Source organism: Lichenostomus cassidix, chromosome 7 (assembly GCF_008360975.1).
Source record: "Lichenostomus cassidix isolate B80296 chromosome 7, HeHo_3.0, whole genome shotgun sequence".
Classification (NCBI taxonomy): domain Eukaryota; kingdom Metazoa; phylum Chordata; class Aves; order Passeriformes; family Meliphagidae; genus Lichenostomus; species Lichenostomus cassidix.
The window spans coordinates 34,153,551-34,175,567 of record NC_139488.1 but is presented as its reverse complement, the minus strand read 5'-3'; the positions used below and the strand labels follow the sequence as shown (position 1 = coordinate 34,175,567).

The 22,017-nt window shown below is 40.2% G+C and overlaps 1 protein-coding gene across 4 annotated transcripts in view; it reads right to left on the bottom strand.

Moving 5' to 3' along the window:
• The window catches only part of ARHGAP15 (Rho GTPase activating protein 15), a 325,292-nt gene that overhangs the window by 7,871 nt on the left and 295,404 nt on the right, over positions 1-22,017 (bottom strand). For all 4 annotated transcript variants that reach the window (XM_085067143.1, XM_085067144.1, XM_085067145.1 and 1 more), the window contains one exon: positions 15,356-15,461. In XM_085067143.1, coding sequence (XP_084923269.1) covers positions 15,356-15,461 — 106 coding nt within the window. The remainder of the gene's footprint in view (positions 1-15,355; positions 15,462-22,017) is intronic.

Sequence of the window (22,017 nt, the reverse complement as noted above, 5' to 3'; positions counted from 1 at the left end):
GCAAGGGCAGGAGCTCATCACCACATCGTGGCTCCATCAAACACCCTGGTGTGGGCAAAGGCTCCGGTTCCACTCCCCAAACCAAATTGTGGCAAAGAGATGGATTCAAAATCTTGCCACAAAATCTTCCCTATTACAAAAATTCTAAGTCTCCCTTTTGGAAAACTGATCCAACTGGGTGACCTGCTAGGTTCTTCCATTAATTGACAGTCAGCACTCTGTCCTCCCAGTCTGGCTTGGGTTTTAATTTTTTGTGTGTGAATGTGAGTTTGTTCTGACTGGTGCTCCTAAGGGGACAGACCTGGCTAGTCTGTGCTGCTGCTGTGCCTGCAGTTTGCCTCTTTGGACTCAGCCACTTGGTAGGAGTCAGCTGAGGGCCATGAACATCCTCAAGGAGCATCCTGGACTCCTCTGGCTGCAGCTCTGTGCACAAGACATCCATTTTTGCTTTCTTTAGCAGCTCTGTAGTAGCAAATACATTTCAGAAAAGAGGAAACCTCTTCTCCAAAGCCACATGGGCACTGCAAGCACAGAGCTTCTCCTTGGGGAGGGGATGGGAGAGAGCAAAGCCTCCTGTGGCAGATGTTGGGCAGATGCTGATGCACTTTTTAAAGGTGTTTGGATAGCAGAGTGATAAAGACAGTGAGACTACATATTCAGACAGTGGTATACCACACACAGGCCTTAAATGTATTTTTGGCTGGTGGTGTAACTTTTGCTATGCTTGATTTTTTTTATTATTATTTATTTTTTAATTCTATTTCTGATATTTTTTTTTTACTCCAGAACAATTAGCTTATTACAAAGACCAACCTGTCAGAGGTCCTGGATTTGTTCATTTTTGTGGCCTGTGTGGTTCAGAAGGCAACAGATAGTTTTAAATAAATAAAGCTTTAACTTTTTTAATTGCTTAAATTTGTTCAAGAATGCCCAAAGCTACATTTTCTTGTAACATTAAAAATAAAAAGCAGTTAGTAACAATCTCTCTTAAATCACGAATTGTAAATATAGAACCTTTATCATCAGCACAGCACATCCAAAAATGTCTTTGTAAAATAAATCAAATTATATGAGTTAATTGATTCCAGGCAACATCAGCAACTGCAGGTGGAAACTGAATAACAGGATGTTTATTAATGAGGGACTATTAATCAAAATTGACAATATCAATTCCTGTTTCTTTTATTTGAATTCTACCTGCAAAATCTATGAACATAGTCACTGGATTTTAAAATAAAAATTTAAAAGTAAAGAAAATGCTGACACTTGGGATTTTAGCTTTAGATGTAGGGCTATTTGTTTAAACAGCGAAAGGATATCCTAAATCCAATTTGACAGGCAATGCCAAAGATGCCAGTGGTAATTAATTAGCACTTAATTTAGACCACAGAACAACAGGATATGGAATTGGTGCTCAGTGCCATTTCCCCTTAGGCTTCATCTCATGAGGGTCAGGAGTATGGCTGTTGCATTGAAGGTCAGTAAATAAATTGGGGGAGCACATTGACACTGGACTTTTCATGATAGATATCCTTCACCCTTATTGCTGCCTCTGGCTATGGCTGATGAGAAAAGGACTGCAATTGTTCTGTGAAGAATGCTGTGGTGCCCAGGCTGGAGTGGAGCAAGGTGGTGCCTGAGCTCACCAGTCCAGCAATCACTGTGCTGGCAGAGAAATAACCCAACTCTGCGTCTGGGCTGGAAATAAACTCCTGACTGTAGCACAGAAAGCTTGAGGAACTCTGACAGGCGAGAAAATTCACTTAAAAGCAGCCCTTAAGTTTGCTAGATTTGTGAGCTTAGCTCTAGATTAAGCATAATTAAAATCAAGGGAAGATTTTAAAGTGAGGTTAGAAACTAGGTCAGCAAGGGAAAAAAACACATTTCCTTATTATCCTCTTGTCTTTGTCTTAATAATATTTGGTACTCCTCCACAGAGCTAAAGGCTCTTAATAAAGGTGGATTAATGTTATTAGCAGCATTGTTTTCTGATGGGGACACCGAGGCTTTGATGTGCCTAATGATGGACTATCAGAAGGTGGCAGAAAAGCAGAGCCACCAGCTCTGGTTTGCAGTTCAGTGAGAGAAGCCACTCTGCAGCACAGCCAAAGCACAGGGGATGTGCAAAGCACACAGGAGACCCTACATCCCTTCTTCCCCAGGGCACATCAGCTGCATTCTTTGGTCCAGATTTGCTGGTGTGAAAGGTAGAAAGATGATGAGAGTCTGTATTATAATTTAATCCTCCTGCTCCCAGTAAAATTAGTGCATCTGTCAGACACTTCTATGCTTTCTCTTCCAGGAATCTCTACCTGTCTCTCAAAGGAGAGCCTGAGGTGGAAGGTGTCAGCACTGCCACTGACATGCAGTGATATTTCAGCTTTCTGAACCACTTCTCACAAACTGCACCCCACTCTGCTTAAATAGTCCAGTTCCCCATGTCCCACAGGGTGCTGAACAATGGGAACTCCAGTATTTACAGCAGGGTGGCTCTTGTTGCACATCCCAGCTGTTCTCCACCAGCACAGTTTTATCCCCCTGGTCTCCTGAAGGGCTGTGTGCATTGCTACATCGTGAAAACACTGAGTTAGGCAGCAGTCTGTGCTCAGAAAATGTATTTTGGTAGCCACAGGTTGAGAGTTATTTTAACTTTCACTTCATCACACCCTTTGCAGCATCTCTCTCTGGGCAGTGAGTGAAATTTTGATTACTCTGAAAGCCACTGACAAAAATCCCAGTGACTGGAAGCCACAGCTGAGTCAGAATTTCACCTTATATGAGCTTAACTTTTCTCATTTTGGATGATATCTACTTTTACTAAGTGGAATTACTGCTTTTGACTATGTTCAATCTATAACCTCTTGCAGCCTTCAATTACAGCCTTTTTGTGCTATAATCCAGTTGACAGCAAATAAATCAGCCCTGGATATGACAGGTTTACTTTCTGACTTAAAGCCCACAAGGGGCAATTGAGTGGAATTTCAACCTGGGATGTCGAGCTGTAGACAACCTGCTCAGAAATTCATCTTTGCTTCTGAGTCTAGAGCAGCCCATGAAAAACACAGTTTCACTAGCAACACATTGGTTTTGACCAGTGTCATGAATTAATTAGTCTGTTCTGTGAGAAAACCAGTAATTTTTGACATTGAAATCAGAGAATGTGGCAAAGAAGTCCACAAAACTCAGGGAAAAAAACTCTCACCAAAGTTTTCCTTTTCTGTGAGTTTTTATATCATAGAATCACTGAATCATTTAGTTTGGAAAAGGCCTTTAAAAATATCAAATCAAAGCATTGTAATTACTTCATAAATTATTTTGTTTCAAGTCTTTTCTAAATAATTAAAAAATTCAAATGTTGGCCTATTAACTGTCCCAAATATAAAAATGTCAGGTTTTTTTTATCTTGTATTTTCACCATCTTGTTTAAAATGAAAGTCTTTTTGCAGTGATCTACCCAACAGGGATGATTTTTTATGGGATCTGACCTCAACCAGGATTCCTCCTCTTCCAGGTTCAGTTCTTTGCTCCCCACAAGCTGCAATTGCAATATATCTGCACTGCATTTGTATCAGATTTGAAAGATGCTTTAACATGCCTCCCAGCACCACGATAGTTTCAGCCCTGATACTGAGCACGAGTAGGATGAATGCAGCTCTTAAATGCACTAGTGAGTATGTGCCACGAGTCTTTGATTTCTTTAAACTTATTTACATTTTACTCGCCCTTGAGCAACGAATTTACTATGTCAGCATTGTCTTTTCTACTTACACTTTTCTGTCTTGTCCGCTCACCTTAGCTTGATGTTTATTTTTTTGTGCACGTGTTTAGTGTGCTGCACTCAAAGCAGGGACTGCCTGGAGTGGAGGATTTTCCCTATATTGTGTCTTTCTAAGAAGCACTCTTTGTAGTACTGCAAGTTCTGCAATATTTCCTGGCTTTAAACTAGCTTTGAATTTTCTCATTAGTTCCTTTAAAGTCAAATACCCATTCACACATGCACTGGTCTCAGATGACTCTGGTCTAACTGCCTTAGATACTTTTATAAAGTCTTTATTCTCTACACAGTCAGCCCTACCTCTCTCAGTAGTTGTATTTCTTTCATCTTCGAAGCTTCAAGTGACCAGATTTGCCAATATCTGCTTCTGTCTGACCCTGAACAAAATCCACAGCTAAAAAAACTGGTGAGAAAACATACATGAGTCTCTTGGACCTCCTAACCCAAACAGTGCTGAACAGAGATTGAAGGATTTAGGAACAACAGGGACAGTCTTGCTGTTGCTATCAAGGCCTACTCATTAGTGTTGGTAAAACTCACACAAGAAGCAGCTTGCAGGACACCTCTGTGTAGGTGCTGCCTCTCCAGCAGAAAATGTCTAACCTGAAGTGAGTGGTTGTAAATGGATTTACAAGCTCAGAAAGCGCCTCTTTAGCAAGCACATAGTGTAGTTTCAGGAAGCAGAGCTGTATAAATGTAATTTAACATGAGAAGTAATGGCAAGCACTTAGTACGTAATTCAGAAGGGTTAAGCAGCTCCTCAGCATAGTGGCCAGGTGAGAACCAAAATGTGTTCAACAAGATGTGAAATTTGCCCTGTGACAGAAATCTCAGGGTTGGCTCTGAGTCCAGAGCAGCTGCAGTGACTTCCATGGGGGAGATGTTCTGAGGAAATGAAAACTCCTTATTTCAAGGACAATTTTATGAGACTCTTATCCAGGCACAGAGACAATCTGGGTTGTCTGAGGAGGTGGTTGAGTTGGCTATTTCTACTGCTGCCAGAGCCCTGTGAAAATCCTCTCTGGACTGAGTTTGAACAAGGCAAACTGATGTTCCCAGTAAACTTTGCTAACTGGAAAGCTCCCATGTGCCATAGGGATGTCCCATATGCCCTAAGCTGATTGTGGTGGCTGCTGATGGTGTTTGGTGAAGGTCTGGGCTTGGCAGTGTGGATGGCAATGATCTGGGAGGTGACAACAGTTTCCAGATGGATGAAGTGCAATCCTGAGGTGGTCTGGGGAGCCTGAGTCGAGTGCTGACACAGCGAACATGGTGCAAAAAGTTTGTGCTTTTTCCATGAAGGTGCTAGGAGAGCTACAGGAGGATCTGTAAAAATTACATGAGCTTTCTGAATTCCTTTTTCTTGGCTTATCTCCATGGCATCTTCTTTTGGAAGATCACAGCAAAGCTCTGGAGAGGATGTGGCAGTGCTGTGTAATGTTGGGGCTGAGGTGGATGTAGAAACCCTCTTAGAGGAGGTAACTGCTTGCATCTTGTGGACCAAGGGAGGAGGCAAATTGGCTGGAGAGAGCTGCTTCACAGATTTATGATTTTACATTGCACCATAATGCGTAATGTACGAAAAGATAAATATTTTCCATGCAGCAACATCTTGCTGTATTTTCATCTAACTCTATAATTTTAATTATAAAGTGAACATAACCTGTATCAAATTATGATTTTGTTAACATATTGAATGAGGACAAGAAAAATAAATACCAGATTTTATACTGTACAGGCACATGAAGGTATAGTAAAAAAATCTGGTTTCCTTGACCACATTGTCATAATATGCATATATAACTGCTTATTGAATCCAGGCTGTGTAGACAACAGAAAGAACACTGGCTCCATACCATCACAATGCATGCCCACAACAAAGAGGAGGAAAGAACAGGCTCTTTCATTGTGTGTTTCTAAGTATTACCAACATAAGGGCTAAAAACTACCTCTGTCTGAAGTGTATCTATACACCCATGCATAAGTTATTAACTGGGCTCCCTCAGCACAGTTGCTGAAAATATTAATATATTCAAATTATATTCTAGCTACTGCAAAAACAGTAGATCAGACAAATGTATTAAAATCTCTTCAGACAAAAGGAGTCATGTTATTTATAAAGTTCCTACCCCCCCCCTCCTTACTGGAACACAAACCTTCATTGTATAGAGTGCATGAGAATGCAAGATGATCCTTAAATGTCAAAATGTGGCTTAAAGTTTGAATGTAATCATAAAACAGTGACTCCAACGCTCGCCATAAACAAATTGTCACTGACATTATGTAACTTGGACTATTCACAAAGTATAAAAGATGGGAAGAATAAAAGGTGGCTGCCAAACACTATGGGCCAAACCCGAGGGTTGTGCCAAATTGCGCCAGTGGGCTGGGAATTGCAAACCCAGCGTGGAATTCGGATTTACACTCCTCGGTTCTTGGGCTGCTCAGAGTGAGATTAAGGCTATTTTTCATTCAGTTTGTCAGTAAGGCAGCAAAGCGGCAACCAGTGGCTTCTGCAGCCCCCCTGCTCGCTCTTAGTGGGAGATGGGAAAGTGGGATAAAAGTTTCCTAAATGCCACAGGACCCGTTTTTGTACAGAGTGGCTTTCTGGGCTGCAGGCAGACACAGTCAGCCACCAGCAATGCAGCCTGGAAAGGGAAACATCACTCTCAAATCTGGTGGTCTTGAATTTTTCGTGATAATGTTCTGTAGGGTGCTGCCTCTTTGGGCTGAGACCCTGCTCTTCACCCAGCCTCCTCTGGGAAACTGATTAGTGAGGGATGACCATTCACCAAGGCAGAAGGTCTTATTTTTGAACAACAACCAATCATTCATGGATGCTTTCCTTCAGTCCAGGCTTTATGAGTAAAGTATGTCTGATAATAATACATGCACTGCACAGATTTAAGTTGCAGCTAATGGTTATGTTAATGCCCCTTATCAGGGACAACAACCAAACTAGGTAGTTGCCCACTCCCCCTTTGCCCCCAGCCCTTCCTTTAAAAAAGTAAAATGACATTTTTTTCCCAGCCTGAAATAATTGCTGAAGCAGAGATACTGGTTTAACTCATTATGAATTATTAGTGGAAAAGTGGGTCTCAGAAATATGTTACATCTGAAATATTTTTCGTCACTTGAACATGTGCCGTCCAGAACTGGCCCTGTTCTACCAGGCACTGGGAACAAACACTTCGCATTCACAGATGCTCCTAATTTGGTGTGGTTTGGAGTGTAATTTAGATCAAACGTATCCATGTAAATGAGTCAGGGTTTCTTAATTAGGTGCCTCTAAAGAAAAAACTTGGACCACATCAGTAGGTGTGGGTGTGGTGCCCACAGTACTGGAATCTTTCTATAGATGAAGCTGAGTTTTGTTCAGGCATACTGTAAGTTTTTCTTTCCTTTTCAATTTTTTTTCTTTTTTTTTTTTTTTCTAAAGCACAATAATAAATCTGCAGATGGCATAGACACAAAGACGCTACTTCAGAGGAGCTGTCTAAAACACTGTCTCTTTGGCAAATGCCTTAAAGTAGGTCATTCTGCTGTGATTTAGGTTTATATTTCATTGCCAGCTTTTTGTTCCCATTACAAGTAGGGTGCATTCCAGTCCACAGATTTGCTCTTCTTCTTTTATTTTTTTTTTTTTCAGATTGGTTTTTATTTACAAGCATTTGTAGATCTTCATAAGAAAATGGCAAATACCCTGCCAGAAGTAGTAATCATGTACTTGACCACAAAAAGAGATGTATGAAGGTGATAACCTGTAAATATTGGAATGTAAAGTACCATTCTCTGGAAGGAAAAATTGTATTGATTCTCTTAACATGGTGATTGAAATGATTGTTGCATCTTTTGCAGTGTGTGGAAAAGGATTTGATCTAATGTCATTCCAGAGCCCTCACAGAGCAGGGCCATCCAAGGCCTTAGTTGTTCAGGTATTTTCTTTTGCTTTTTATATATTTGCCGCAGAAAAGCATGTATTTTATAGCTTATTAAAAAAAATAAAAATCAGGGGCTGTTTTCCCATCAAAGTGCTGGGGGATTTACATGCCAAACTCTCACTAGCCCTAATGAATTACCTGCATAAATTCCCTTTCAATCAATAGTAGAATAGATCCTATTGTGTTATATTAATTATTTTGCACAGAAGGCTGACATTTTGGCATTAAGGCCTTTTTTTTTTTTTTGTCTTAAGTTCCAATGAATATCTGAAACACTTCCAGCAAATTATTTATTTCACAACCTAAATTCTAAGAAAAATCACGTATCTTTAGGCACAAAAATGAAAAGCATTGCAATTTACTCTTTGGTGACCTGGTTGTGGACGTTTGTGTTTTAGGGCCCAATCTCCACAAATGGCAAAATAAAAAAGGGGGAAAGAGAATTGAGCATTCCTAATTTTGGCCAACAAAAAAACCCATTTCAGCAGGAAAGAGCACTAACCCCGAGCAATATTAAGAGGTTACAAAATCACATAAATTAACTCCGCGGTGATATTTCGCTAAAGCTGATGCGAGTGCAAACCAGAAGCAGGATTCTCACGTGGTCCTGATTAACTGAAGAGTCCTTAGCAGCAAGCAGCCCTCCCTGGGATGTGCTGGCCAGATGCACAAGTACAGCCACAGCACATGGATGAGCCTTCAAAGGCTTGGGGGGCTCAGCTGGGGGATTGGGGAGCAAGAGAAGAGTGGAAGTGAAAAGTGTTGGCTGTGTCATAGTGGGAAAGTGCCTTACCCTCTCCATTCCTCACTTTCTTTATCTGCACAACTAGGATAATAAAACTTACTGACCTGAAAAGGAAGTTAGGAGATTTAATTAATGTTTGAAAAGCTTTTTTGAGATCGTTTGATATTGAGTAATGTGGGATGAACAATAGGAGCTCTTGGAAACAGGGGCTCTATCTATCAGGATTTGTGTACTGCACTCAGCACAATGGTGCCGTGCAGCCACAGAGTCAACTGTGTCATAAATATTTAAATTAAAACTATGTTAATTATTTTTATCATTCTGTTATTTGCTGATACACCAGTTCAGTACTTGGTAGCATTGAAAAGTGCCGAGTGCAATTATTTGCCTGACTGTTATGAAAATCAGGGTTTATATTTTTAAATACAGTTGTGGAAATAGGAAGTAGATGGAAGCAAGGGGTGAAAATGTGGTTTTAATTACTCATCGTCCTCGTTAAAAGCACTAAGCTGTAAGGTATTCTTGGGGGAAGAGCTAAACTTTGTAAACTTTCTAATTCCTCAAAAAGTAGGATTTGGCATGACTGCAAAATCCTCAGTAGCAGGTCACCCCCAGCCTAAAGTGTACAAAATCAAAATGCACAAAGATGATTCTGAGAGACTGGATTTTTCTTTTTTCTTTTTTTTTCTTTTTTTTTTTTTTGCCTTAGAGTCAAAATCTACTATTTCTCCTCTCCTGTGCACATTCGTTCCTGGTGCACATTTTCTTGTGTCCACTAATTTCCAGAGGGTGAGTTTGCTAGACTGATGTGTGCATAACAGTGAGAAAACTGGTTTAATTCTCCTCCTTCCCCCAAAATGAGCCCTGGCAAGCTGTGGCAAATGGGATGAGCGTTGGCATTGCTCCAGCTCCTTTGTAAAACTCTTCCATAGCTGAAACTGAGAAAAGCACGTGTGCAAAAGCACATCCCAGTATATATTTGCCCTTCTCAAGTTAAAAGAACATTAAATCATTTTATATAGATCTTAAAATGCCAATCAGGGATACCTGAGTCTCTTCTATGTAGCTGGTCAGTCCACCTACTCATTTCTCTGGTGGAAGAGGATGTTTTTCCTCCTCCCATTTCCAGTAGCTTCTCCCAAAGCTTGTAGGAGTACAGCTAAACTTTTCTGCCTGCTGCTGTCCCATGGCTGAAAACCAAAAGCTGTTTCTGAGTTGCCTGATTATAAAGAAAGGTCTTGATTCAGGAAATAATTTCAACAGATTTTGTCTTTCTCGTGCCTTCAGTTAAGGGCTTCTGCACTGTCCTGAATTTGGGCATTTTCCCTGAGGGAAAATTTAAATGCCTTGCCCATATTTTGGGTTGTAGGTCTTCCTAAGGTTCACTGAGATTTCCCATATAGAATTTTTTTTATATAGTCCTTCCATTTTGGGGATTATTTTTAGTTTTCAGTAGCTTTTACTTATATTATTATTACTATTATTATTATTATTATTATTATTTACTTAATAGAAAACTTGCACAGTTGTTAATGTAATCTGTTCTTTTGCTGTGTGAGAAAAGGGTTCTCCTTAGCCTACATTTAATACATAAGCCTGCCCAAAATCTGCTGATATGACATGTAGTTTACCACGTGAAAATCCCTTATGTTTGCTACATCTTTCCCCCACCAACTTTAGAGGAAAAAAAAAGTTTTCAGACATTCCCTGCTTAGCATTACTATATGATGTACTTCAACTTAATTTTCTGGTTTTCCCTCAGAATTCTGGGTACTGCTGCTGGACTTGTCATCACATTGTCATTGTGTCCTGGTGTGCTGGCTACTATGGGCTGCTGGCTAGGCATGGCTTTGCTATTTTTCTTTTCTTTCTTAGTTTTTAATAGGTAAAAACAAGTCTGTTTAGTTGAGTATAGCTTGAAAAAGCCTTTGCTCTTCAGAAGGTAGCTGCCACAGGTTGTGAGGTTTGAGGTGGGGGGATTGCTCCTCTTCTCTGTTTGTCAAGGTTGGATGATTTTTCCTGTTCACAGACTTATGAATATGGGGGAAGGTTGGTTTTTTCCCAAAAAACAACTAAAAATTAATACCTATGAATTTTATTAGATAATATATTAATATCAGTGCATTTGTCTCAGATAAATAGTTCTACTCTTGATGAGGTAGATATTTCTCTTGATATATCCAGTGAAATCGATGCAAACAATTAGTAGTAAGAATGAAGAATTTGGGCAAAGGGGGAAGGCAATCAGGAAGGAAATCGCCATTCTCCCTCTGAAAGGGCAGAAAGCCTGGGTGGCATGTGAAAATTCCTTGCCATGCTATGTAGAGTATGGAAAAAATGGAGCAAAATAAATGGAGTTTCTTGGATTCAAAGGTGAATTAAAAGGAATCAGCTCCTGCCCGGACAAGGCAGCCAGATAGGGCACATTAACAGATCCACGTGATAAACCAAGAGGCAACTGCAGAGCTCCCCAGACAACCTGCCTGAAGTGCCTGCCAAGGAGGCAGATGCTGCTGCTGGAAGAATATCTTCCACAGTTGGGCATCTGGGTTCTGTGCTTCCCACGGAAGGGAGAGGGATGGGAGCGCCGCGCTGGCCCTGCCTTCCCGGTTAATTATTTCAACATCCAGCTCATAGTTTGGTAAATAGCACACGTTATCCTGCCTTTGTGTGGGGAAATCAGAAGCGGGGAGAGGGGGTTTTGTCTCTGACACCTCCCCGCGCAGGATGTCCACACGGATGGGAACAGCCAGACTGGGGTTTGGCTGCCCTGAGCTCCAGCCTGGTCAGATGTGACACAGCTTGGGTCTGGGAGGCACAGAGCTGCCTTGTGGTGGCAAGGAGCTCAACCTAATAAGCAGAGCAGGCTGAGGTTCATTAATTTAACATTAATAAGCACAGCTTATTAGCTCAGGCACAGTGCTGTATAATGCAGGCACACGGCTTCTGGAGCAGAGCGCCGTCCGCCCTCGCCAGCTCCGAGTGTGGAGACAAGGGCCCAGCCAGGGTGCTCTTCTTCCCTCCTGCATTTTGCATAAGGGAGAAAAGAGAAGTTTTCTGGTCACTGGAGAAGCTTCTGTGCAAATAAATCCGCTCCAGGTTTTTATATTGTATTGCTGGCTTACGCCGAGACTTTAAGTAAATGAAACTTGTTGTGCCTCAGTTTCCTAATGCGTGTGTAACAGCTACCTCAAGGTGCTGGGGTGAAAACAGGCCATAAAACAATATAAAGAGTGCAATTCTCCTTCTGTCTCACTTGTGTTACAATGCTGTGAGTAAATTACTGGGTACAAATAATGGTTTTGCAGAGAGGGATTGGTTGTGTTTAGTTAATGTTTGTTCAGAAAGTCAAGACAAAGCTTCTGCATCAAATGATGCCCTGTGTGTGCCTGAAAAATGGGACCAGAAAGGTGCATCATTTTATCTGGTACCTGTGATTAGATCACTTTGTTTGGGAGTAAAAGTCCTGTGTGAGTCAGGTAGAGGAAAGAGAGGAGACTTGTGGAACTGATGTATGGGGCAGCAATATACTGGCTATATAGAGAAAGAAAATATTCTCTAAACATGTTCAAGTAGAACAGGTTGTTTTCTGTAGTCCTTTATTTGGGAAAATCCCTGCTCAGATTGGGTTTTGTTCTTTCTTTCCTGTGTAAAGTCTATTTGTTTGGTTTGCTCATCTTTGGGAAGCAGCATGAATAACCTAATAGTAGTTGTGCTCAATTATTTTTAGTATAAGTCATAATAAAACAATTCCTTATGGAATTAGACTGACAAGAGAGATGACATATGTCTGTTCAGCTCTGTATTTTGTCTATTCTGGTTTTAAATAGAAGAAATTTCATGGAAAGATGAACAGGGACGTCAGTGGGTTGTGTTTTTTTCTATCAAACGCAAAAAACTTAAAAGAACAGGTAGTGCAGCCCCAAGCTTTGCTTTTAATCCACCTCCTGTGGGCTTCATACACTGCACTGTGACTTCTTGCAGCTTGAGAGAGCTTGGTTTAAGAGAGATATATGGCACGGGTGTTAATCCCTGCTGCCAGGCCTTTCTCACAGACTCTCTCATCACCTGCTTTGTCTGGATTTCTAAGGAGGACCCTTCTGAAGTGCATTTCTCATTGTTATTTCTGCTTGATCTGGACCTGCTGCTGCCGACTGGATTGCTGCAGGATGGCTTAGGATGAGGCAAAGGTTGGGTTCTCGTGCTGAGTGTCAGTGAGACAGAAGCTCTCATGTGCTGTATTGAAACCACAGATTTAAACAGCCCCAAGGTCCAGATCTGTACAGCCCTGCTCTGTTTGACAGGAAAGAAAAGGGTAGGAGAAGGGCAGGAGAAGGAGGGGAATGCCATGGAAAGAGCATGGCTGCAATCCTTCATCTTCTCCTCATCAGATCCCCTTAAAACCAGTTCAATGTTGGGCAAGAACGGTCATCTCTACCAGCAAATACAGAAATTGCAGTAATATGCCTCAAATAAAGGCAATTTAGTTAATTTTCCAGCTAATCAGAGACTTTTGAAACTCCTGTGATTCACCCTGAGAAAGGCCTGTGATCAAAGGGGATGGAGCAAGTCTGTGTTAAGGGACATTGACACACCTCTTCTGAAGAGTGTCCCTAAAATTGATATAATTCTACAATTTCTTACCCCTGCAAACTAGTTGTGTTTCCTAGGTTGATTAAAAACACCTCACATTGTCTATATTTGCATAATATAAGCATCACATAATTATTCAAAATGTAGGTACTCTACTTCATTCTTATTTATGGAGCCATGTGGCCATTCAGACTGGCCCCTATCTTTAGCATCAACAAGTTCTAGGGAAAAGAAATATTTTATTTGTTTGGGCTTTTTTTTTGTTCTTTCAATATCTATTCCTCTGTTGCTTCCATCTCAATGGAGCAAAGCTTATGGAATAGCCCTGTCTTTTCCTGAGGATGTGTTTGAGGCAGAGAAGACGACTGACCTTCTTCAGAGAGACTCAGACGATTACTTCCCTAATGCTTAAACCCCCAAATGGCTCCACTGTCACATCTTCCTGCCTCCCATCACTCTGTGCCTCTGTGTCGCCTCGGTGTACCTCTGCATTATGAACTATTGCTATTTTATTTCCTGTATTTTAGTTGCTTCATTTTTCCTTTTATTTTCTTTTCTCCAAAAAAACCACCAGTGTCGCTCTGGTTTTGCCAGTTACTCTACACATCCACAGCCGGAAACAATTGCTGTCCCAAATAGATTATGCTCTAAAAAGCCAAGGCAGACAAAGGAAGTATTATCATCATTTTGTAAACAAGGAACCAAGGCACAGGGAGATTAAATGATTTACCCAAGGTCACCCAGAACATCCGGTCAAAGCCAAGAACTGAACCCACGTCTCCTGAGTCTCAATCAAGTGATTTAACTATGAGATCAAAGACTTATTGTGTATACCTGATATCTCTCCCCTAAGACATGGCAACAAAACTTTTTCGGGTTAGGATCAATGCCACACAGAGTGCAGTAAATTTTGTATATGGCATATCTGTGCTGACAGCGTGTACCCACTGCTTGCACTCAGGCTCTTCCCAGGAAATAATTTCCCTTATTATTCTTCCATTGACAGTCATAAATTATCACCCTTCTCTGGATAACCTGCTGAAGGAGAGAATTGGTGCACACAGCACACCAAATGAACACGCAGAAAACTGCTTTTCTGCAATGCCAAACTCTGTCATTTTATGGACTGCTTAAAACCCTTCCATGCTTAATGAAATGAGGACATTCCCTCAACTATATGGACTTCATTTTGCCATTTCAGCTGGGAGATGCAAAACAAGATAAAGGATCTACATCTCTTACATGCACATGCCAAGAAATGATCACTATAAAGGCATCATTCATTATAAGCTCAGAGTAGTCTTTGATTTGGAGCCTTTATCACTCACTCACTGGGGTCAGTATATCATTCCTGGGATGAAATACTCCTCTGTGCCTTGATGGGGCCCAGATCCTACTCAGCCCCTCCAGTTTTAGGGGTAGTTTTGCTGAAGAGTGACAGTGGAAAATGGCATGGGTAGTGCCAAGGAGGAAGAGGATGACAGAGCCCTGCCCTTCATGTTCCCCTGTCCTGAGGTCTCCCTGGTCATCCTGCAGGGCAAACAACACCAGTGGGTTTCTCAGTGAGCCTCAGGGGCTATGGATGCTTTTACTGTTAATGCCATGGAGCACAGGAAGAAAACCCAGGGTGAGCATGACACCCTGGGTTGATTTTTTGGGTCAACATCTCTTGCAAATGCAGCTCAGTGAGTGTGGAAACCACAGAGGAACAATAAGGGGGAACCTTACAGGGTCATATTTCTGCCTCTGTGGCATCTCAGGAACATCAGGAGAGCAAAGATGCACTTTCAAATGTCTCCTCAGAGTTTCTTAGGTGTCCTGTGCTGTCACAAGCTCCTCGTGAGGGACTAGAGCACAAGATCTGTTTTCTTGAGTGATGTTATTTCTGACCTCAACATAGGTCAAGATCAGTAGAGGTGATTGAAAAACAGGGATCTCAGTGCTGAAAACATGATCATCCAAAGGCCATTCGTGGAGAAATTCAACCAAATTGGGTGAATGCAATCTGGAACATGCCAGATTCCAGTTCAGAGTACCTGGAACATGGTAATCTTGATGTTTTTGAGTGCATTGAGAGAAACAGAATTGTCCCGATTTCTACTAGAGGAAAAAATTGGGATTTTGCTTAGACATCCTGATTTCTTGTGCAGAAATAGGATATACATAGATACCATAAATCATGCTCAGTTTTGCCAAATAATGTAATTATCTTTGGTGTTTTGGATGACACTTGCAATAGGATTAGGACACCACATACTGATTCCTTTTAAAATTATTGATCTGTGCCATGGTTCTACTTACTTCTGTAGATGTCCAAAAAGGATTTTCATGGTGTCATAGTTGGGTCTAGGGAGCTTCTTTACCAGGCTTCTTATGGATTTGATGCGAGTGGCATTGTCTGGGATTTCTAAGAGAAAGAAAAGAGAAAATAAACAACCTGAGTGCCAAATTAGGACATGGCTTTGCACAGTGCTGTAGCTGGTACCTTACAAGAAAAGTCATCATGAATATGTGGTCAAAAATGTTTCATATCTTCTTTCACTTTAACAGAGAACAAGAGTAGCTTAGAAAGATTAAAAATTCTCTTTAAGAATGCATTTTCTGGTCACGGAAAAATATTTTTTAATTTTTTTTTGTTCGAATTCTAGACCATCTTCCTTAGATAAAATACATCCAAGCAGTAAGAGACTCACATCTTAAATGGAATTGTCCTTTGGAATTACATTTGTCCAGTGCTGCAGCCTCTGTGATAGCTGCACTTCCCAGGTAATTCTTGTTTTCCTTTTTTTCTTATCACGATTAAGTTCACTATATTTATGAATCTCTGTCCTTAATGTCTATTGCATCCTCCCATCATATTTGGAAATAGAAAATTATTTGCTATTGTATTTAGTAGTCCTTTCTGGTGAACAATTATTTTGAGAAACAATTCCACTTCTAGTAATAAAGAATTAATTTAAAAAAATGCAGTGCTATGGGCTTTAATCCCTCTTTTGAGCTGATAAAAACATTTCTCTCCTTTTTGTTAAGGTATGCCTCCCTGTTTTACCATGATTCATAGTTTTCTGGGAAGGGTTTGGCTGATATGTTCATCGATTTGTCTAAGATGTTGCAACTACAGAAAAGTCATGTACAACTGTGCTTTCATTTAGGAACAGATTAGATAAGGTACCAGTAGGTCTGACGTAGGGAAAACATCTTGCATGTTATATGCCCTAGATAACCTGAGAACACTTTTCTGATCTTATCATCTATGATTTAATTATCACCTATCATTCTTCGTATATGTTCCTCTTTAATATTCATATTACCCTAGCACTCAGAGATCTCAATCAGGATTAAATCCCAGTTGCAGTAGGTGCTGCAGAAGCATACGTGGTGATTAGTGCCTTGATTTAAAGATTTCGCCAAAAAAAAGTTTCAAGCTAAAATTTTCCTGCAATCAAGCTTAATTTAAAAATTAAAATTGCTGGGATAATATTCCTTCCTCAGCATGTATTAGTAATTCCTGTTGAGATTAATAATTCACACACACACATGTAGATGTTTATATTGATATAGTTTATAATTTTAACAATTATATAGACATGGAAGACAAAAAGCTCAAAGAAGGCAGTGCAGAGAGGTGTAAATTTCCAGTAAAAAAACCTCAAACTTTCTTATGGATTTAGTCCATAGGAAGTCAAGCAATTGACACTAGTGATAATGAAGTTAAACACAAATGAAGAACCCACTTCCTGCATACTTCTCTTGTTCTGGTTTGACCTATAAAAGCCTCTTGAACAGCATAGCCTCCCCCAGTCTTGCAGTGCAGTCCATGGATGCTTTCTGCCACAAGCCTTTAGTAATGTTCATTTTTGTTCTATGGCTGAACTTTCCAGTGGCAATAAGTCTGAAGCTACAAATGAAAATTATACGAAATTTGCAGAAGTTTATTTATTATAGGAAGGGGGTGCAAATTCTCTGGGTTTTTTTCTGGGGGGGTGTGCTGCTTGGAGGGTGCAAATAAAATTACAGAATCATTCAGTTTGGAAAAGACCTCCAAGATCATCGAGTCCAACCTTTTACACAGCACTGCCAAGTCCACCACTAAACCATGTCCTCGAGTGCCACATCCACATGGCTTTTAAATCCCTCCAGGGACAGTGACTCAACCACTGCTCTGGGCAGCCTGTTCCAATGCTTAGCAATCCCTTTAATGAAGAAATTTTTTCTAATACCCAACCTAAAGCTCTCCTGACACTACTTGAGGCCGTTTCCTTTTGATGTGTGACTCGTTACCTGGGAGAGGAGACTGACCTCTACCTTGCTACCACCTCCTGCCAGCTTGTTGCAGAGAATGCATCAGGTCCCTCTGGAGCTTCCTTTTCTCCAGGCTAAACATTCCCAGCACTCTCAGCTGCTCCTTACCAGACTTGTGCTCCAGACCCTTCCCCAGCTCCATTGCCCTTCTCTGGACACACTGTGATCCCACTAGATTAATTACATTTATATCGGAGCTCCCCTGCCTGTGCTGCAGCTTCACAAATAAAGTTTCCCAAGCAGTTTATTTTTTAATTTGGGTCTGGGTTTCTTTTCCCAAGAATTCAATGGGCTTGAGCAGATCTGTGACACTGAGGCAGGGACAAGCTCAGTGGAAGGAAGGGCTCACTGTTTGTCTGTTGCAGAGAATTTACACAGAAGTGTTGTACAGTAAAACTTTATCATGTTCTCTTGACAGAAATGTCTCTGCTCTGTGTTGATTAACACAGATACCAGATTGGCAACCACATCCCTACACCCTCTGCTGCTTACAGAGACTGCAATTCTTTGTGGGGTGTATTTGTAAAAGAAATAAAATAAAACTCCCCAATATTAATTTATAAAAAAGTTATTTATTGAGAGAACAGCAAGGGTAGAAATCTTTGTTTTAGGGCTTACTGTACCAAAGTCATCAGTAATGGTACACAGGAGAAATTTAGGTAGGCACTAAAGCACAAAAACTGTGGAAATTTTGCATAAAATTATGCTGTGCATGGGTCTATTTGTTAATTGTTAGTCTATTGTAAAAGAAGAAAAAACGGGCAACATGTGGTAACTTTAGTCAGCATTTCTGAACTGGGAATGATAAACACCTCTGCCTGGCTCTGGCATTTATCAGTACTGAGATATTATTACCACATAGAGTCACAGCATGGTTACTGTTATCATCAAAAAAAAAGAGCCAGCTAATCTTAATGGTTTGTAAAGCCGTTACCTGCACTGGTCTGACATTTATCATGATCATTTTACCACATGAGTCCTACATTGCAAAGGTATTTTATCTGGAAGGGACATCACTATGAATTATTATTTGCAGCTAGGTAGAAAATTGTATGTTGTAGATACCTTTTCTCATTATAAATCACAGTCACATTTCACCATTTCCCACACAAAGCTGCTGAGCCCAGGCTTTTTGCCATAACACTTAGTCTTGCTCCCTTTTATAGTTCCATGAAAATATTGGGTACTCTTTCATTAAAATGGTTGATATCGGTGGGTTTTTTTAAATGCTCCATACACGCTTGATTTTTCTCTAGTATAAAAGAATTTGTTTTTCCACTTGAGAAGCTGAAGAGGATAAACTGTTCATTTTTTTTATTAAAGCTTACTCTCGCTTCAGTTTTTGTGGCTGGGCTTGTCTTTACTCTTGACCTTGTTGATGGAATATTTAACAGATCAGATGCAAGATCTTATGTTTCATTTGCAATACCTATGTATTTGCTTTATTTCTGCAAAGCCATCAGTTCCACATTCCTAGAAATTTTTCTCTTTTGGATTCCCGAGTAAAAAGATTTTCTAATTAATTTTTTTTTTTAGGTTTTTCTCTTTAGCATGCACAAGTATAGGGAGGAAATCCTTAAACATGATTTTTTACACATAGGTGGGGAAAAGTTATCCCCTTCATTGTGCTGTGTTATGAAGCCCAGTAGTGCAGGGTGAAAATGAAGGAAAACACCCTGAACAGCTGTTAAATCCTCCAGCTAAGTCTAGAAAAGGAAGCAGAGCAGTTGTGACAAAAAGAAACAATATTGGCTTTAATTATATTCTTTTTATTGTAAACATTGGTGAAAATCTGAGGGAAAAAAAATTGTGGAAAGTTAAACTCTTTTTTCCCCACAAAAATTTTGAAGAGAAATTAATCATAAGCACATATATCAAATAAAGAATGAGAGGAGGGTTAATTCTTTTTGCATTTTTTGGGGGGAAATTTTGGGAGACGTAGGGGATAATTTCAGCAGATCAGGATACTCTGAAGCGAATCACAGATGGTTTTGCCGTGTAAAAGAATCATAGAAAATATATTTAGAATTTGGGTTACTGTCTTTAAAAATAGGGCTGGATCCCTTTAACAGAGCAAAACCGTGGAGATACTCTCTTGTTTATATTTAAATGAAGAATGCATTGAGGAAAAAAAAAGAAACCTTACTATTATATAAGCCCTTTTGTAAATGAGCTTTGGATAAACATTTGGGCACAGAAGAAAACATGACGTGTCTCTAACATTAACAGTGGCTGGGTAAAAATGAATGAAGAGAGTAACCTTTAGCACTCGTGTCCATAAAGAATACTTAAGCGAATCCCACCGAATCTTTCTTTTAATCATTAATTTTAAATGGACATAGATGTTTACAACAAGCCACTTTGTTTCAGAACAGGAAGTCCAGGGTTTATCTCCAATAACTCACGCTGGCTAGGAAGGGATGGATGTCTCTAACCTGACATGCATTCATTATTTTGTAAGGTACTGGGGTCTGATCCGTGACCCTCCCCAGACCTGCTGCATTATTCATGTCCGACTTACTTTGTATAGTTTTACTATAGTGCCCATTTCCCTTTTTCCAGGCATTTCGGTGGCTTGTGCATGTTTAGTGTTAAATGGCATTTATGCCTCACATTAATGCCTAATTTTATCACAAGCCATGGTTTCTTTTCATGCTTTCGAGCCTCACGGCTGAACTGCTGAAAAAAACCCCAGTGATTTATGATCCTGCATAAAATATCAAACTATTGATCTGCCACCTTTTGTTGTTGTTGACTTTTTAGGCATGGTTTTCCCTGATTTCCTTGCAGGCTCTTCTCACCTTGTTCTGTTTTTTTGGATAAGATTTCTGCTGTGGTTAAAACGTCACACACTGTTGCTACAGCAAAATCTGCCTGCCAAGAGTTTTTCCAACAATTCGCAACTGATTCCGCTGCTGAAAGAAAGACGGGTCTTGTCTGGGGCTTTTTTTCCTTTCCTTTTTTTTGTGGGTTGTTTATTTCATTCCTTTTTATATATTTTTTTTAATCGGAACGGGGTGGTTTAGGTGGATTTTCGAGTGCTAATGAAATTGTGAGACTTATGGCGCTGGCTACAGCCAGCCGGAGTGTGGGCAGACGCTCTGTGAGCTTCCCCACTGTGCTGCTGTGCAAGCATCCCCGCTGTTATGTTTGCTATAGTTTTAATGTCTGTGAAAAATTCCTGATGCAACTAAATTATGTTCTGCCCTCTTGTTTGTATAAATAAACACCCGACTTAGCCAATTCATCTTGCTCTTGCCCATTTTCGAAGCTTGCTCTGTCACACAATGCTTAACCCCAGTCCTTGATAGCTTTGGTGTTATCAGGGAGTGAAAACTTGCTTAAAAGAGAGTACTCTGTTGGCTTATTTTTTTTTTTCTCCCCAGACACATCAACTGCCCAAAACTCTGCTTTCATTTGGTAAGTCTTCATATTCTGGAAGTCATGCTGGCTAAGATACACAGGTTTTAATGTACTAATATATAGATCACTTATTCATACCTCTTTTAATGTCAGGATATTTTAATGTTACTGCATGCAACATAAAAGTCCCAATTTTAATCACTTGCTGTACACTGTGGCAATCCTCTATTGCAGATATATTCTAAAATATTTTCTAATTTAAAAAAAAAATCTATAAGAAGTGTTGAAACTAACTAATATCAGCTATAAAGAAAATAAGCAATTTGTGATCCGAATTGATTTACTTTCTATTCATGCCTCAGAATTAGTTGTTGCAAAAGAAAATGAGAATTGTGTGAGACTGCTCTATCTGGGCAATTGATAAATTCATCCTATGTGATATAAAGTGGAATTTGCAATGAATATTCATACAACTTTTGTGATCCATTAGCAAGACCCAAGACAATGAGTTCGCAACTCACTCCCATTTAACAAAAATATATGTAGAATTAATGGGAAAAAAACAGCGCTCAGAAAAGTTAAACTTCAATGTATCAAACTCCAGGTGCCGGAGTTTGAGGGAAATAACCAATAATAGTCATTTTTTACATATTTGATGGGACTGATTATGCAATGTGCAACTCTAAATGGCTTATAGCACATTGTAGCATGGTTCCATCCCATTGGCTACAGTAGGGTGCAGGCAGATGGATGACAGTGACAAGGAGAGAAGTGCTTTTGCTTAGCCGTGCGTTAAGATGCCATCCAGAAGCTCTGTGCACTGCAGACACTTCATTAGGATGCCAGGATAATGGTAAACTACCACTCAGAGTGACACCCCATTTCCTGCTTACTGAGCTCTCCAACCTCGGCAGATGTCAACAATCTCACAGTGCTACAGAGCAGACCTAACTTTCCAGGCACTTTGACTCCAATTTTTTTCCCTTAACAGTGCCATACATTACATGCAATATGTAACAGCAAGTACCAAACAGAAAACAAAATTTGCTGCCCTAATTATAACAAAGCAGCATCTGACTTTGGTGCTGCATGCCCAGAGTACATACAACCGGTTAGGCAGCAGCAGAGAGGAATGATCCTTGTCAGTCGATTTTGGGGGTTAATTAGACATAGGACTTCGCTAAAGGATGGGCTGATCCAGGCTGAAATGATTTTGTTTCACCTCTAACTTCTACCATGCGAAGGAAAAATGTGCCGAGCCCTTTTGCTGGTTTTTCATATGCTGTGAGAGCCTCGTG